Source organism: Hemiscyllium ocellatum, chromosome 13, assembly GCF_020745735.1.
Source record: "Hemiscyllium ocellatum isolate sHemOce1 chromosome 13, sHemOce1.pat.X.cur, whole genome shotgun sequence".
NCBI classification, from domain to species: Eukaryota; Metazoa; Chordata; class Chondrichthyes; order Orectolobiformes; family Hemiscylliidae; genus Hemiscyllium; species Hemiscyllium ocellatum.
The window spans coordinates 17,755,115-17,772,663 of NC_083413.1; the positions used below are offsets into that span (position 1 = coordinate 17,755,115).

At 43.7% G+C, this 17,549-nt stretch overlaps 1 protein-coding gene across 2 annotated transcripts in view; it reads left to right on the forward strand.

Moving 5' to 3' along the window:
- Positions 1 to 17,549, forward strand: part of LOC132821443 (rho guanine nucleotide exchange factor 26-like) — a 207,575-nt gene that overhangs the window by 27,308 nt on the left and 162,718 nt on the right. For both annotated transcript variants that reach the window (XM_060834030.1, XM_060834031.1), the window contains exons 3-4: positions 857 to 905; positions 9,744 to 9,910. In XM_060834030.1, the coding sequence (XP_060690013.1) occupies positions 857 to 905; positions 9,744 to 9,910 (216 nt within the window). The remainder of the gene's footprint in view (positions 1 to 856; positions 906 to 9,743; positions 9,911 to 17,549) is intronic.

Sequence of the window (17,549 nt, forward strand, 5' to 3'; positions counted from 1 at the left end):
GAACACACTATCTGGTCATTATCATATTACTGGGTTTATTATGTGCAAAGAGGTTGCTGTGGTTCACACAAATCAAAAAGCCTGTCAGTGACAATGAAGCATGTTTTAGCATACCCTGAGGGTAAATGCAGGTTCTGTTTTCCCAGTGTTCTGTTCACTTCAACTCCCCCTCCCACTTTGCCAAGGACATGCACGTCCTGGGCCGTCTCCATCGCCAATCCCTAACCACCCGACGCTTGGAGGAAGAACGCCTCATCTTCTGCCTCGGGACCCTCCAATCCTACGGCGTCAATGTGGATCTCACCAATTTCCTCATTTCCCCTCCCCCCCCTCCCCCCCCCACCTTATCCCAGTTCCAACTTTCCAACTCGGTACCATCCTCATGATCCGCCCTACCTGTCCTTCCTTCTCACCTACCCACTCCACCCTCCCCTCTGACCTGTCACCATTACCCCACCTCTATCTACCTCGCGCACTCTCAGCTACCGTCCCCCACCCCCACCCCCTTTGTATTTGTCTCAGCACCCATCTCGGCTCACAGCCTCATTCCCAATGAAGGCCTTTTGCCCGAAACATCAATTTTCCTGCTTCTCTAATACTGCCTGACCTGCTGTGCTTTTCCAGCACCACACTCTTGACTCTGATCTCCAGGATCTGCAGGCCTCACTTTTGTGTACATCTATTTGTTTGTCTTTCCTCCATCTCTTCACTGTTTCTCTCTCTCTGTCTCTCTGTTTGTGCACCCATCTCTCCCTTATAAGAACGTTTCCTGTGAAGTCTTGTGTGAATGATTGCAGACAGAAAGGCGATCACAAGCACTAACTCGCTTTTATTTTTCTTTTCTACTTCTGGAAAGGAACACGAGAAGAAGCAGCTGTCAAATAAGGGCCCATTCGATGGCGAAGGTAACTGTCAGATTCACGCCTTGTATTAAGTATTCTTCATGAATGACGTCATTGTGGTGCAAGTACCGAAACAACAGCTTTGTGACTGAGGCCAGATCGATGCCTGTGATGTGATTGCTCTCCACATGAATACACACAACGCTATCATTCCAGGAGGACAGAGTGTGAAACCACTTACAGTCACTTGAAAGAAAGCTATTCAGAAACTTAAAATCATAAGATTAATACGCAGGGATATGTAACTGTGTGAAGACTCAAAGTTCCACATGATGCGTCAGAAGTAATTTATCCTTTGTCCAATTTCAAGGTTTCTTCCAAACCATAATTACTGGAAAAAGCTGATGTTAAAATCCTCAAATGGATACTCATGGAGTTGGACAGCACAGAAACAGGCCTTTAGTTCATATCTTCTATGCCAACCAGATATCCTAAATTAGCAGTGGTGAGCACTGCTACCTCACAGCACCAGGAACCCAGGTTTGATTCCAGCCTGGGGTGACCGTCTGTGTGGAGTTTGTACATTCTCCCTGTGTCTGCGTGGGTTTCCTCCGGATGCTCTGGTTTCCTGTTACCATCCAAAGATGAGCAGGTCAGGTGAATTGGCCATGCTAAGTTATCCATAGTGTTAGATGCTTTAGTCAGGGGACAATGGGTCTGGGTGGGTTACTCTTCAGAGGGTCGGTGTGGATTGTTGGGCCGAAGGGCCTGTTTCCACACTGTAGGTAATCTAATCTAGCCCCATTTTCCAGCACTTGGTCCTTATCACTCGAAACCCTTCCTATTCAGATACCCATCTAGATGCCTTTTAAATGTTGTTATTGTACTAGCCTCCACCACTTACTCTGACAGTTCATTCCAAACATGCATCATCCTCTGTATGAAAAAGTTGTCCCTTAGGTCCCTTTTAAATCTTTTCCCTTTCATCTTAAACCTATGCTTTTGAGTTTTGGACTCCCCCACCCCAGGGAAAGGTCCTTGGCTATTTTCCCTATCCATGCCCCTCAAGATTTTATAAATCTCTATAAAGTCATCCCTCACTCTCTGACGCTACAGTGACAATAGCCCCAGCCTATTCAGCTTCTCCCTATAGCTCAAACCCTCCAACACTACTAACACACTTGCAGATCTTTTCTGAACCCTTTCAAGTCTCACAACGTCCTTTCTAAAGCAGGGAGACCAGAACTGCACACAGTATTCCAAAAGTGGCCTAACCAATGTCCTGTACAGCCACAACATGACCTCCCAACTCCTATACTCAATGCACTGAACAATAAAGGCAAGCATACCAAATGTCTTTCCATAGAATCTCTACAGTGTGGAAACAGGCCCTTAGGCCCAACAAGTCCACATTGACCCCCCCCAAAGAGTAACTCACCCGGACCCATTCCCTTACCCTGTCATTCTACATTTACCCCTGACTAATGCACCTAACCTACATATTCCTGAACACTACGGGCAATTTAGTAAGACCAATTCACCTAACTTGCACGTTTTTGGATTGTGGGAGGAAACCGGAGCATCCGGAGGAAACCCACGTAGACATGAGGAGAATGTGCAAGCTCCACACAGACAGTCGCCTGAGGCTGGAATCAAACCCCTAAGCCAGGTCCCTAACCACTGAGCCACCGTGCCACCTCACCATTTTCTTCACTATGCTATCTACCTGTGACTCCACTTACAAGGAACTATGAACCTGCACTCCAAGGTCTCTTTGTTCAGTAACACTCCCCAGGACTTCACCATTAAGTACCCATCCAGATGACTTTTAAGTGTTGTTATTTGTACTAGCCTCCACCACTTCCTCTGGAGCTCATTCCATACAGGCACCACTCTCTGTGTGAAAGAGTTGCCCCTTTGGTCCCTTTTAAATTGTTCCCCTCTCACCTTAAACCTATGCCCTCAATTTCTGGACTCCCCTGTACTGGTCATCTGATCCATGCCCCTTATGATTTTCTAAACATTTTTGAACCAATTCCAGTTCCACATTTGTAGAGTGGACTGTGGAAGGAGTTTAGCAGTAAGGACATTTAAGAGATAATGGCAGAAGTTAAAGGAACAAAAACAGAAATTGCTGGAAGAGCTCAGCAGATCTGGCTGCAACTATAGAGAGAAATCAGCGTTAACATTTTGGCCCCAGTGACAGAATTTAGATGTTGAAGATATATCCCAGTAAGAGGAAGGGGATAAGCCAACCATGGTTAATTCGGCAATTTAAGGATAGCATCAGTTGAAAAAAAATAGATAATGTGGCAAAGGTTAGAGGCGAGAGAGAAGATTCGAAAAGTTTTAAAAATCAACAAAAGATGATCAAAAAAAAGAAGAAATTAAACTTTGAGGGTAAACTTACTAGTAATATTCGCGGCACGGTGGCACAGTGGGCGGCACGGTGGCACAGTGGTTAGCACTGCTGCCTCACAGCGCCTGAGACCCGGGTTCAATTCCCAACTCAGGTGACTGACTGTGTGGAGTTTGCACGTTCTCCCCATGTCTGCGTGGGTTTCCTCCGGGTGCTCCGGTTTCCTCCCACAGTCCAAAGATGTGCGGGTCAGGTGAATTGGCCATGGTAAATTGCCCGTAGTGTTAGGTAAGGGGTAAATGTAGGGGTATGGGTGGGTTGCGCTTCGGCGGGTCGGTGTGGACTTGTTGGGCCGAAGGGCCTATTTCCACACTGTAAGTAATCTAATCTAATATCAAGAGGGACAGCGAGCTCATCTTAAAATATACGAAAAAAAAAGAGAAGCCAAAAGGATAATGGGCCTGTTAGAGAATGAGGCTGGGTAAATAATAATGGGAAACTAGGAAATGGCAGAGGAGTTGAATAAATACTTTGCTTCAGTCTTCCCAGTAGAAAACACTAACAACATTAAAAAATTACTGAGTAAATTAAGGGCAAAAGCGGGAAAGAAATAGATACAATAATTATCACAATAGAAAAAGTTTATCAACAAGCTTTGGAATATCACATCTGCACCCTGAATCCCAGCGTTTTATCAGGATCTCCCGATAAATTAGCAACAGTTTAATTAACCTCAAAGTGTACACTCTAATCAGCAGGTTAAATTGATCTTAGGGTTTTATTTCAGTTATGTTGAGAATTGACACATTTTGTTGGAGCTTTCTGTCTTGCACTTACCAGGACAATTTGCAAGAATGCCAATACAATGGAAAGAAAAACAACATTTGTGCCATAAAGGAGAGGAATACTGATTGGTTGGCAAGTAGACTCTGAGTGTGAAAGGTGTTGCTATGCAGAATGCAGCAGCTAACGATCAAAAAGTGATGTAATCATGGTGGTGATGGGGAAAATATAGACACAAGCAACTCCCACAAACAGCAATATAATCATGAGCATGAGGTTTTGTGAGTGATGTTCAGTGGAAACAACAGGGGAAGGGGTCTAATTGGATAGCTCATTCAAAGAAGCAGCTGAGATACAGTGGGCAGAATAGACTGACTCTGTGCTGTGCAGCTCCATGCTGGGTGGTCACTTCATTTATATGGGATGCTAGTGACTACACTCAAAATTGAAGCATTGAAACATCAGTAAGAAATAAGGGATTACAGCAGGAGGTTAAAATAAAACGCAAATTCTTACATATCATCTCTGGGCACTTTGCACTTAACACTTGCAAAAAGTCACTGTGCGTTTGCTGCCAATTTGCACGGGGTTAATTTTCACCTCCGTGGTTGTCTGGTGTACCTGGATCACCAGCCTCTTATCAGACATCTCTGTATTTCATTTCTGTTGATTTCACTGGGGTAAGAGATTTGACAGTGTCCTATAAATGGACAGGTGGGGGAATCAAAGTTTAAAGTTACCAGACAATAGGCTGCTCTTTCATTAGCGAGCAACCCAATGGTCACCACACCTCAGGAAGAGGTTGAGAATGAGATTTTTTAAATCCACTTTGGGAACGTTGTCATCACTGGCTGGCCAGTATTTATTGCCTTTCCCTAGCTCCCCTTGAACTGAGGGCAGTTGAGAGTTAACCACATGGCTGTGGGTCTGGAGTGGCATGTTGGCCAGACTAGGTGAGGAGAGCAGATTGCCTTCCCTGAAAGACATTAGTGAACCAGATGGGTTTTTCTGACAATTGATCATGGATTCTTATCTCCAGATTTTGTTTTGTAATAGAATCCAAATTCCACTATTTGCCCTGGCAGGATTCAAACCCTGGTCCCAAGAACATTAGCTGAGTTTCTGGATTAATAATTAGCAATAATACCACTTGGCTATTGCCTCTCCAAGAATCCTTCATGGTAACCTCATCCAGTGTAGAATTGAACCCACACTGTTACCATCGGTTTGCATTGTAAACTAGCCATCTAAGCTAAATCAATGAGTAGGCCATTAGCTAAAACACAAGCCTTCTGTGTGTGATTCAGTTAATAATATCCATTCTCTCCCACAAGCTCTCCTACTGTATCATCTCACTTGCTGCCATAATTCCAGTAGATTTGTGTTTGTTGGGTTTTTGTTTCAACTAACAGTGTGCTGCTCATCAAAAGTTTAAAGTCTTTTCTTTTAAAACTTCATTCCCAGAATGTGGGTGTCACTGGCAGTGAGCTACCCTCTTGAACTGCTGCAGTCCTTGAGTTATTGGGACACTCGCAGCACTGGGAGGAGGGGAGCTCCAAGATTTTGACCCAGTGACAGTGAAGGAATGGCAATGTAGTTAGAAGTTAGCATGGTGAGTGGCTTGGAGGGGAACTTGCAGATGGTGGTGTTCATAGGTATCTGCTGCTGTTGACCTTCCAAGTGGTGGATGCCTTGGGTTTAGAAGGTGCCTTACTAAGTTATTGCAGATGGTGCTGCCATTGTGCTGGTGGCAGTGGGAATGAATGTTAAAGGTGCTTCAAACAGGAATTGATGATATGGATAGAGGGAAACTTGATCCCTCCTCTGATGAGGGAAGTCCAGAACAAAAAGGGGAAATATTCATTAAAAATTGAGGCTTCCTATTCAGAAGTGACATCAGCCATCACCTCTACATAAAAATGATGAAAATCTGGAACTTTCTCCCAACAAAATGGTGGTCCATAGTTGTAGTTCAGCCACAAAGCAGCTACGATCAAATTGGATAGCAGAATTGAAGGGCTGAATAGCCTCCTGCCATTTCCGTGCTGGTACCTTTATTCCGAGTACTTGTAAGAAGTCTTTTTCCAATGGGATTAACAGTTGCCTTGGAGTAGCACACGAAGATATCTTTGCCTGAGCGAAACAAAACTAATTAACATAATTTCAAAATGTATCAGTGCCTCTCCCTCAGGTGATGTCATTCTGCTGGCATTGACGTGACCCTTATCCCTCATCTTCTTTCCAAAGCAAAAGCGAAGACTTTGTGTCTATTTGATTTGGAGACAGCGCACATTTTAAAGAGAAGTTCTGCTGACCGTGCTAGACACAGTGTAAAAGGCAAAATCTCATAAATAATTAGTTCGAAGTATGACTGCCCAGTTTGAGTCCAGAAGTTAGGTACACTGCGTACTTTCTGGAGTTACCTTCTGTCTCGAAAGGAGCCTCAATGATCTACGAAACATAGCAAACTGGACATGCCTCCAATACCGGTGCCAACCATCAATTAATTTCTTGTCATTTCATCAGTACAGTTGAAAAATAGTTCCCACATACAGAGAACCATTTCTTGTCACTCACTGAAATTTATGCAGTTTGTTGTTGCTTATCATAGAATATTTAGTGTGCAGGTACAGTAAGTAATTAGATAGGCAAAATTTAGGTATTTGTCGCACGGAAGGTGGATGAGAAAACTGGGGATATCTTGCAGCAATTAAACAGGGCAATCAGGTGACTCCATGTGGTGTTCAGTGTACAGGTTTGGTCTCCTTTATTTAAGAAGGGATGAAATATCGTTGGAGACAGATCAGAAAAGATGAACTAGGCTGAATCCTAAGATGACAGGATTGTCTTATGAGGAAATGTTGAGTAAATTGGCCCTGTGTTCATTGGAGTGTAGAAGTATGCGAGGTGATCTACGTACAAACATAAGATTCTGAGGAGCTTGATGGGAGATTCAGAGAGGATGCTACCCCGTGTAAAAGAATTTAAAATAGAGCTGTTGGTTTCAGAATAAAGGATTTCCCATTAAAATGAAAATGAGAAGGTTTTTATTTTCTCCCAGATTGTTAACCTTCAGAATTTTTTAGCAGAGGGGTAGCTGTAGAGGCTAGATCATTGAATAGATTCAAAGCTGAGAAAGGTTGTTGTATCACAGAGGATTATGGGGTGGCATGGTGGCACAGTAGTTAGCACTGCTGTCTCACAGCACTAGGGACCCAGGTTTGATCCCTGCCTTGGCCGACTGTGCGGAGTTTGCACATTCTCCCAATGTCTGCATGAGTTTACTCCGGTTTCCTCCCACAATCCAAAGGTGTGCAGGTTAGGTGAATTGGCAAGTCAGGGGTAAATACAGGTTAGGGGAATGGGTCTGGGTGGGTTACTCTTCAGTGGACTTGTGGGGCTGAAGGGCCTGTTTTCATACTTTAGGGAGTCTAATTTAATCTAATCACCATGGGGGAGTTGAGCATGATGAAAACTCGCAGAAAAATTGAGTTGACATCAAGAAGACATCTTGGTCAATGGGCTGAGGAATGACTGATGGTGTTTAATTTTGGGAATACAAATGGGGACAGGCCTTATACAATTAATGGTCAGGCCCTAGGTAGTATTGTAGCACAGAGAGACCTCGGGGTTCAGGTACATGATTCTTTGAAATTTGCATCACACATAGACAATGTGGTAAAGAAGGTGTTTGGCATGCTTGCCTTTGTTGCTCAGATCTTTGAGTATATGACTTGGGATGTCATGTTGTGGTTGTACAGGACAGCGATGAGGCCTCTTCTGAAGTATTGTTTGCAGTTCTGGTTGTCTTGTTATAAGAAGAATGTTAATAACTCGTGAGGGTTCAGAAAAGATTTACCAGGATGTGGCTGGGATTGAAGGGTTAGAGATGTAAAAATAGACTGGAAAGGCTGGGACTTTATTCACTCAAGCACAGGTGGGTGCAGGGTGACCACTCTGAAGCGTAGGTAAGGTGAATGACAAGTGTCCTTTCCCTTTGGGGAGGGAGTTAAAGATCAGGGGACATATTTTTAAATTGAGAGGAGAAAGATTTGAAAAGGACATGAGGGGCAATTTTTTTTCAGAGTGTCGTTCATGTACGGAATGAACTGCCAGAGGAAGTGGTGAGTAACAAGTACAGAAACAGTGTTCAAAAGACATTTGGATAAGTATAGAATGAGAAATACTTGGAAGGATATGGGCTAAGCGCAGGCAGGTGGGACTAGTTTAGTATGGGAATATGGGCAGCACGGACTGGTTGGACTGAAGGATCTGTTTCCATGCTGTATGACTCTATCAGGCCACCTTACAGAACGGCTGAAGGGCTGCTTGCCTACTCCTGTTCCTGGTTCTGTTTCTGTTTCTTGTGTTTTTTTATGTTATAGCACAGGAGCCTATTCAGTCCATCATACATGTACCATCTATTTTAAAGAACTGTGAAATTGGACCCCACTTACCCCATCCCCACTCTACCAATTCACTAAAAATGCTTCATTTTTTAAGTATTTATCTAATTATTTTGACTGGTATCGTGAATCTGCTTCCATTTCCCTTTCAGACAGACCATAACAACACATCACGCAACAAAACTCATTTCCCTTCTGTTTCTTTTGCCACTGAGCTTCTCTCTACATCCACTCAGCTCAACCTTCCTGTCAGTCTCTTTTGGTTTACTCCATGAAAATCCTTCATAATTTTGAATTCCTCTGTTGAATCTTCTCTTTCTCATCTAAAGTGAGAGATTCAGAGTTCTCAATGATGTCTCCATGTTCTTGATATCACTCACCTCTGTAATCCTGGTAATTTCTCTGAGCCCTCTTCAAGCATGCACTACTGCACTGAGAGACCTCCTGCCTTTTCAATGAGACATTAATGTGAGACTCTGCCTGCTCTGTCAGTGGTGTAAAAGTCTCTATAGCTCCATTTCATAGAAAGGCAAGGCAGTTCTCTCTGCTGTTGCAACCAGTATTTATCCCTCAACTAACATCACTAAAATGCAGGTACAGCAGGTAGTGAAGAAGGCTAATAGCATGCTGGCCTTCATATCAAGAGGGATTGATATAGAAGCAAAGAGGTTCTTCTGCAGCTGTACAGGGCTCTGGTGAGATCACACCTGGAGTATTGTGTGCAGTTCTGGTCTCCAAATTTGAGGAGAGACATTCTGGCTATTGAGGGAGTGCAGCGTAGGTTCACGATGTCAATTCCTGGAATGGCGGGACTACCTTATGCTGAAAGACTGGAGCGACTGGGCTTGTGTACCCTTGAGATTAGAAGACTGAGAAGGGATCTGATTGAGACATATAAGATCATTAAAGGATGGGACAGTCTGAGGGCAGGAAACATGTTTCCGCTGATGGGTGAGTGCCGAACCAGAGGGCACAGCTTAAAAATACGGGGTAGACCATTTAGAAAGAGTTGGATAGAGCTCTCAGGGATTGTGGAATCAAGGGTTATGGAGAAAAGGCAGGAACAGGATACTGATAAGGATGATCAGCCATGATCATATTGAATGGTGGTGCAGACCCGAAGGGCAGAATGGCCTACTCCTGAACCTGTTGTCTATTGTCTATTATCTTTGCCATTATTGCTGTCTGAGGGGTCTTGTGTCAGATTGGTTGCCATCTGTCCTACATTGCAAAAATGACTACTTTTCAAGAAATGCTTCATTGGGTATAAAGGACACTGGGGACGTTCACACGAGGATGTGAATTTTGTTCTGGAAATAACAATCTTTACAATTGGTCAACTTTCTTTTGCAGAAAATGCGGTGCTTTATCAGAACTATAAAGAGAAGGCTCTGACATTGAATAACGGAGATTCAGATGAGGATGCAGACCAGAATGTGCAAACAGTTGGGCAAAAGTCGGATGAGAGAATAGTCGTGCAGTTCAAACCGATCAGGTCCTCATGGACCCAGCTTTCTGAGGTAGGAGAAAATCTTTCAAATTCTAACTTGTGTTGTTTAGGTGACTGTTATGTGCTGTCTCAGGGAATTATGTGCTGGCCCAATCAGGTACACTCATGGATGCTTTTGTTACTGTGGATGTGTCCATTCGAATACTTCCCTGACTGGGCTCCCACTTTGCACTGTTCTTTAAGTAGTGCCCATCCACAGATCTGCTGCCTGTGACCGACCTTGTATTAAGTCCTGTTGACTCTTTAATCCATTGCCTAGTGGCCTAAACTGACTCCTGGTCTGTCAGGTGTTTTCAAATCATTCCACATCTCACCCCTCCTATCTCTGTAATCTCCTTCAGATCTACAACCCTCTTTGATCCATACCCCCCCTCCACCTCAGACTTTGCCAGTTTGGTGCATCAAGGTTTCATTCCTTGTTGGCAGCCATGACCTGAAGCTCTGGAATTCATTCCTTTAACCTCCTCAGAGCTCTACTTCTGGCTCAGTCTTTAAGATGCTCATTCATACCTACCTTCCAGACTAAACTTTGTTTATTGATAGCTCCTCAGACTAATGCTCTCATTTACTGTAATAATGGGACCATCTAAGCCATGGGGTTGTTTTTATTCATTCATGTCAGGTGGATATTGCTGGCTGGACCAGCATTTATTGCTCATTCCTAGATGCCTTTGAGGAGGTGATGGTGAGCAATCCTCTTGAACCACTGCAGTCCTTGGTGGAATAGGTAGACCTATAATGTCATTAGGGAGAGAGTTGTAGGATTTTAACTCAGCAACACTGAAGGAACAGTGATGGTGTGTGGCTTGGAGGGGAATGTGATCATGTTGCTATATACCTTCATAACTTTGTCCTTCTGGATGGTGGTCATGGGTTTGGAAAGTGCTATCTAGGGAGCCTTGGTGAAATTCTACTGTGCATCCTGTCAATTCTACACACTGTTGCTATCGAGTGTTGGTATGGAGAGAGTGGATGTTTGTGGATGTTGTGCCAATCTAGCAGATAGCTTTGCCATGGATGCTGTCAAGATTCTTGAGCGTTGTTGGAGCTGGACTCTTTCAGATGAGTAGGGAGCATTCCATCATACTCCTGACCTGTGACTTATAAATTTATGGACAGGCTTTGGAGAGCTAAGAGTTAAGTTACTCACTACAAAATTTCCATGCTGTAATCTGCTCTTGTAGATACTATATTCCTATGGCTAGTACGGATCACTTTCTGGTAAATGGTAACCCCCTGGATGTTGGTGGTTGGGGAGTCATAGAATCCTATAGTACGGAGGCATGCCCTTTGGCCCAAACTGTTCAAACCGACCAAAATGTCCATCCACCTTAATCCCATTTCCCTGCACTTGGCCCATATTCTTCTAATCCTTTCCTAACCATGTATTTGTTCAAATGTCTTTTGAATGTTGTCAATGTACCCACCTCAACCACTTCCCCTGGCAGCTCATTCCATATGAATACCACCCTCTCTGTAAAAATGTTGCTTCTCAGGTTCCTTTTAATTCTTTCCCCTCTAACCTTAAACTGATGGTAATGCCATTGAATGTCAAGTGACTATGATTAGAGTCCCTTTTGTTGGAGATGGTCATTGCCTGACAGATCACTTGTCAACCCAGACCTGGAAAATACCCAGGCTTTGTCGCATTTGGATGTTTGGAAAATTGACTGAAGAATTTAGGGCCCTCTGGTGACACAATGGTAGTGCCCATATGCCTGGACACAAAGGCCAAGGTTCAATTTCCACATGATCCAAAAGTGAGTACTAGGCTCTCTGAACAGGTCAGTTAGGAAAGTATCTGCCCTGAGGAGTTACTGCAGAAATATTATGGAGCTGAGATGAGTGACCTCCAATAATCACATTACCTTTCTTTGTGCTAGATAGGGGTCCAACCAGCAGGCAGGTTTCCCCAAGTTGACTGTATTGACTGTAGTTTTGCTTGAGCTGTATGAAGTGACACTCCGTCAAATGCAGTCTTTATGAAAACACCTTACCTCTGAGATTCAACTGTTTTGGAAATATATGTATAACTGCAGTGGCTCATTGTGTGCACTGGTCTCTATCCTAAGTCTCTGTCCCTCTCTCACCTCATTCATTCAGCCCCTTCTTTAATGCCTACCTCTTCTTCTAATGCTTTTAATCGCCTGTCTTCATATAATCTTTTACTACTTGGTGTCGGACTTTTGTCTCAGAGAAGTGTGGAGCATAAAAAGTAAAAAGTTTATACTGTTGGGTTTGTGACAGGCAGAGTACGGACTGTAAAGCAATGCATTTGACCTTATAACAAAAGTTTCAGAGTTTTGTTTCAGGATATTCCAGAGTTCAGTTCAGAAGTTAGGAGGAGTCTGCTTGCAGGAAAATCTGGTCAGTTCAGAGGAATCTGTTGCCTCAGAAAAAGTGTTAAGTTTCCAAGCCAGGAGTGTTTACATAGAAGTCTTCGTGTTAGAATGCAGGAAAATGTAGGCCAGTGCAATTGTGAAAAGCTCATGCCAGCACTGCAGAATGATAAGAATTATAAGCCCTTGAACCACAATTTACATGGAGTAAAAAAATCCAACTCCAAAGGAGGAGAGGGGTTGGTACTTGAACCTGATCCTCCTGGCCTGGAGGTTTGAATACTATCACTCCATCACAAGAGCCTAGCCATCTACAGCACATATTGAGGAATATTCTACTGCTGGTGGGCACTGGGAAGAACATCACATAGAACAAATGCCAGCCAGAATTATAGAAAGTGATAATAAGAGATTAAATAATCCAAAATGTCCAGAAAAGAAACTGCCTTAAATTCAGTGTTTGCCTAGACTTGGGGGCCATTTTACTTTATTAACCACCATATAAATGTAGGTTGTTGTTGTTGCAAACTTGGCTGTGAACCAGGCTGCCATATGTTAGCAGGCATTAAGGTAGCCACGGCAACGTAGATTAGATGAGCTGTCAGGATTCAAAGATTGTTTCATGGCAAAAATTGAAACAAAGGAGTCAAGTAAGAGCTAACTGAGGCGAGGGACTGATGATGCTTCAAGACATTTGGACGGCTTGATAGCCAAAAGCCTTTGCAAATTCCAGAGGGCGTTTAGAGCAAGGAAAAGATCGATGCGGTTTACAAAATGCTAATGGGATAAAACAATGGACAACCTCTCGGATTGTGTGCTGCGTCTCCTCTCGGAGTAGGCTAGTAAGTTGGAAAACAAGCAGGAAAGTGAGATTACATGTTTTTTTAAACATTTGCAGTGATTCAGGAGATAACTCGAAGGTTGAATTTTTTTTTTGTTGAGCTATCTCTGAAAGGGGGAGAGAGAGAGGGAGAGAAGTAAACAGTGCAGTGGATGGAGTCGGTGTGTTCGGGACACTAATGTTTCTGTGTACTGGAATTTAGAGAGCAAGAGAGAGAGAGAGAGCAAGCAAAGAGGACAGAACACGTGAAAGAGAGACTAGACAGCTGGCCCCTCTGTACTCGTGCATTTTCTGAGCAGTGTCTAGTTGCCTTGATAGATAGGCTCGCTGACAGTTCTTACACTGTTCAAGATGAGAGCAGCAAAGAAGGTAATGGTTTAACAGATTCTCTGCTTCTACTGTATATGCTGCTGTTGATATTGGCAGAAATGTAAAAGGGTGCAGGGGACAATTTTTCAATTGTCCCTTTTGATTTAAACACTGCGGAGGAGGCCTCGGTGTCTGCATTAATCTTTTATCAGCAACTGGAGCGGACACGCTGAATGGGAATGTTAAAATGAGACACTCCCGAGGAGTTTCATCTTCTGTCGGGAAGATGTTTTTGCAGTCTAAGACAGTTCAAATGGGAGCTGTGCTCTGATTTAAGGCACGCTGCTACTAATAATTGGTGAAAAGCCTTTTGAGTTGCTGTGCAATCGATGGGGTTATGGAGTGGGTTGGGGGTTGGGGGCTGCTGGGAGGTGCAGAGCAATTCAAATTCAGTCCGTCAGAATTCGGGCCGGTAATTGGGGAGTAAAATTCCTAATGGTAGCTATGAATCCGTGCGTTAACTTGGTTGCTGATTGTGGGATCTTGCTGTGCCAGAAAGGCTGCTATCTTCACCTTGGTGACAGCTTGACCTTTGAAAGCAGTCCATTGTTTGTGAAGTGCTTCGGGCCCTTAATGGACAAGAATGTGGAGTTGGGATGTAAAACGGGCAAAGTTCTTTATCATCACCTGTGCCATCCTCCTCTGCCCATATATTGGGCTCCAGGAGCAGTCCTGTGGGTTGGAGTGCACTGTTGGCGTGCAGTGCTAAGGTTGGGAGTTCAAACCTCACCTGGGCCATTTCATTCCCTTTATCTTTCTTTTGAGACCCACTTACAGCTGAGCAAACCTAGTTATTAAAATGGGAATCATGTGACTGCCATACCTGTGAGTATTCAGGTGCAACTCAACCTTGGGTTACGTGAACTCCAGAAAATTCTGCCCCTCCTCCTCAAGGACTGGCATGGGAAAAGAATCACTCTTGTGTGAGCTATACGTTTGGCTTTGGTCAAGTGTTTCCCTGGAATCCATGCCTTGCTCTGCCCTACTGTCTGAATAGGAGATGACCTGAAGAAGGGCTCATGCCCAAAACTTCGATTCTCCTGCTCCTTAGATGCTGCCTGACCTGCTGCGCTTTTCCAGCAACACATTTTCAGCCCTTCTGTCTGAATGCGTGGTGTTGCAGTGGCAGTTCAGTCCCATGGGATGGAGGACACCTTGAATTTTCAGCAAAGCATGGTACATGTCTGGTACACCATAGCAATGACACATTAATGTTGGCACTGTGGTTATCAAGACAAAGGTGCACTGTTGAGTTTACAGCTCTCCTCTCTCGCTGCTGGGAGCTGTGGAGTCTCCTGTTACAATGTTGTGTTCTATGAAGAGGACTCAGTTCTAGGGTGAAAGCAGCACTTTGCTGAAATTGTCACATGCTTGCATTCTACGCTAGCCTTTCTCTTCCTTCTGCACTCTCTGGCCTCAGGCCCATGCTATGTGTATGGTGCTCTCGCTCTCGATTCTGGTTCATCAGCTCCAATCTGTAGGCGTAATCGGCACTTCCGATGAAGCAGGTCTTTCCCTGTGTTTCACAGGAGTATCCAGGGATGTTATCTGTTCAGGTCCTGGAATGTGGAATGAATTCAGCCAGTTGGAATGTTGGATCTTGCTTTGCGTGCGTTAGCTGTTGAGTGCATCTCCTTATCAATAATAGCTGCACTTTAAAAGCAATTTGTTAAGCAAAAGTATCGAGGAATATAAAGGAAAGGCAGAGGAATGGATCTGAGATACAGCTACAGCTGTGGTCTTTTTAACTGGTGGGATAGGCCCGAGGTTGAATGTTGAGCTTCTGTCCCGCCATTCACTGCATTTGGGATCCTCTGAAGATGTTATATGTAAATACACACGGAGCCAAAAATAATCGTTCCTCATTAAAACCAAATTGGGAGGAGATCTTCCTTAGAAGCAAAGTCTTACGACCTGAAAGAAGATACAAGAGGAAAGAGAACTTTTTGTGAAAAGAAAACTTTGGAGGTGGCTGAACAAGTTTACAAGGCTGTTGGAAAAACTATTAGGGATTTTCAGTTTTAAAAGTAGATTAATAATATATTAAAGAACATACTTTGTTAAAATACACGTAAGTAGTATTAAACATTTTGGAAAGCACCATATTTGACCCGATCTGGAGTATTGCCATCAATCTTGGGTGATGTACTATGTAATTCAGTGCTTGCTTTTATCTCGCACCTGAGCTGACTACCAGACATTGTACAGTGCTTTACCATCGATAGCAAACATAGCAGCCAAAAGCAAAGCTAAGTCACTATAGTCCCACTCGCTCATTAGAGGGTGTCAACAAGTGGTGGTTTAACCTGAGGGTTACCAAGCCTCAGGCAAGGGGAGAGATTGAGACAGACAGTTCTTCATGGTGATCACAATAATGCAGGAATTCAACCCACACTGTTGGCATCATTCCACATTATTAACCAGCTGGCCCAACCAACTGAGCCAACCAATCCCCGAAACAAAGTTACATGAACAGCGACATAATAATCAGTTTTGCTGTAATCACATTGAGGAATTAATGTAGGCCAGGACACCAGGGACAGCTCTTTTCTCTTCAAAATAGACCTTCCAAATCTCTAACATTCATCTAAGAGAGAAAGGAGGGCCTGAGTTTAGCATTTTATTGGAATGTTGCACTTGTGACAGTGCAGCATTCCCTCACTGTTGTGCTGGGTATTACTGTAGTAGGGTGCTTAAGCCCCTGGAGTAGGAACTTGAATCTTCAACCTTTAGCGTACTGCCCACTGAGCTACACTGAGTTTTGAAGGGTCATTGACCTAAAACATTGACTCTGTTTTCTTTTCAAAGATTTTTCCAGATTTACAGTCTGATTAGATCTCCTACAATATGGAAACAGGCCATTTGACCCAACAAGTCCATACCGACCCTCCAAAGAGTAACCCACCCAGGCCCATTCCCCTACCCTATATTTACCCCTGTCTAATGCACCTAACACGATGGGCAATTTAGCACAGCCAATTAACCAAACCTGCACATCTTTGGAATCAAATAAATTAATTGTTGTTATAAGTCTGTCCAAGAGAAAGGCTGCAGTAGTGAATATAGTGAATTCTTTCTTGATTATATGTTCTTGGAGATAAGTCTCTTGATCAAACTTAAAATATAAGCCATAGCTATTAACTTAACCTGGGGCAGTGTTTGTAGAGGAATAAGATGGTATTATTTTCTGGGTCTGCAGATTGTGAAGGAGCAAAAATGGCCTTTGCAGTGATATGTACTACTTGTCAGATGTGGGAGTTTAAAGAGAGTTTAAGGGTTACTGCAGATTATCTCTGCCATAAATGCTGTTGGATGCGAATCTGATCAGATCAAGTGGATCGGTTGGAGAGACAGATAGAAGCGATGAGGAATTTGCAACAGCAACAGTATGTGATGGATGTTTGTTACAGGAAGAGGGAAAAGTCTCAGATACAGTCACATAGATGGGTTAACTCCAGGAAGGGTAAGAGAGGTAGGCAGCTAGTGCAGGAGTCTTTTGTGGATATACCCATTTCAAACTGGTATGCTGTTTTGGAAAATGTAGGGGGTGATGGATTCTCAGGGGAACATATCACGAACAGCCAAGTTCCTGGTTTTGAGACTGGTTCTAATGCAACGAGGGGAACGTCGGCTTCGAAGAGATCAATTGTGTTAGGGGATTCTGTCGTCAGAGGTACAGACAGACGTTTCTGTGGCCAGAAGAATGGTGTGTTGTTTCCCTGGTGCCAGGATCAAGGATGTCTCAGAGAGGGTGCAGAATGTTCTCACGGGGACAGGGGCCAGCAGGAGGTCATTGTCCACATTGGAACCAATGACATTGGAAGGGGAAAGGTTGAGACTCTGAAGGAAGATTACAGAGAGTTAGGCAGAAATTTAAAAAGGAGGTCCTCAAGGGTAGTAATATCTGGATTACTCCCAGTGCTATGAACTAGTGAGGACAGGAATAGGAGGATAGAGCAGATGAATGCATGGCTGAGGAGTTAGTGTATGGGAGAAAGATTCACATTTTTGGATCATTGGGATCTCTTTTGGGGTAGAAGAGACCTGTACAAGAAGGACGGATTGCACCTAAATTGGAAGGGACATACATACTGGAAGGG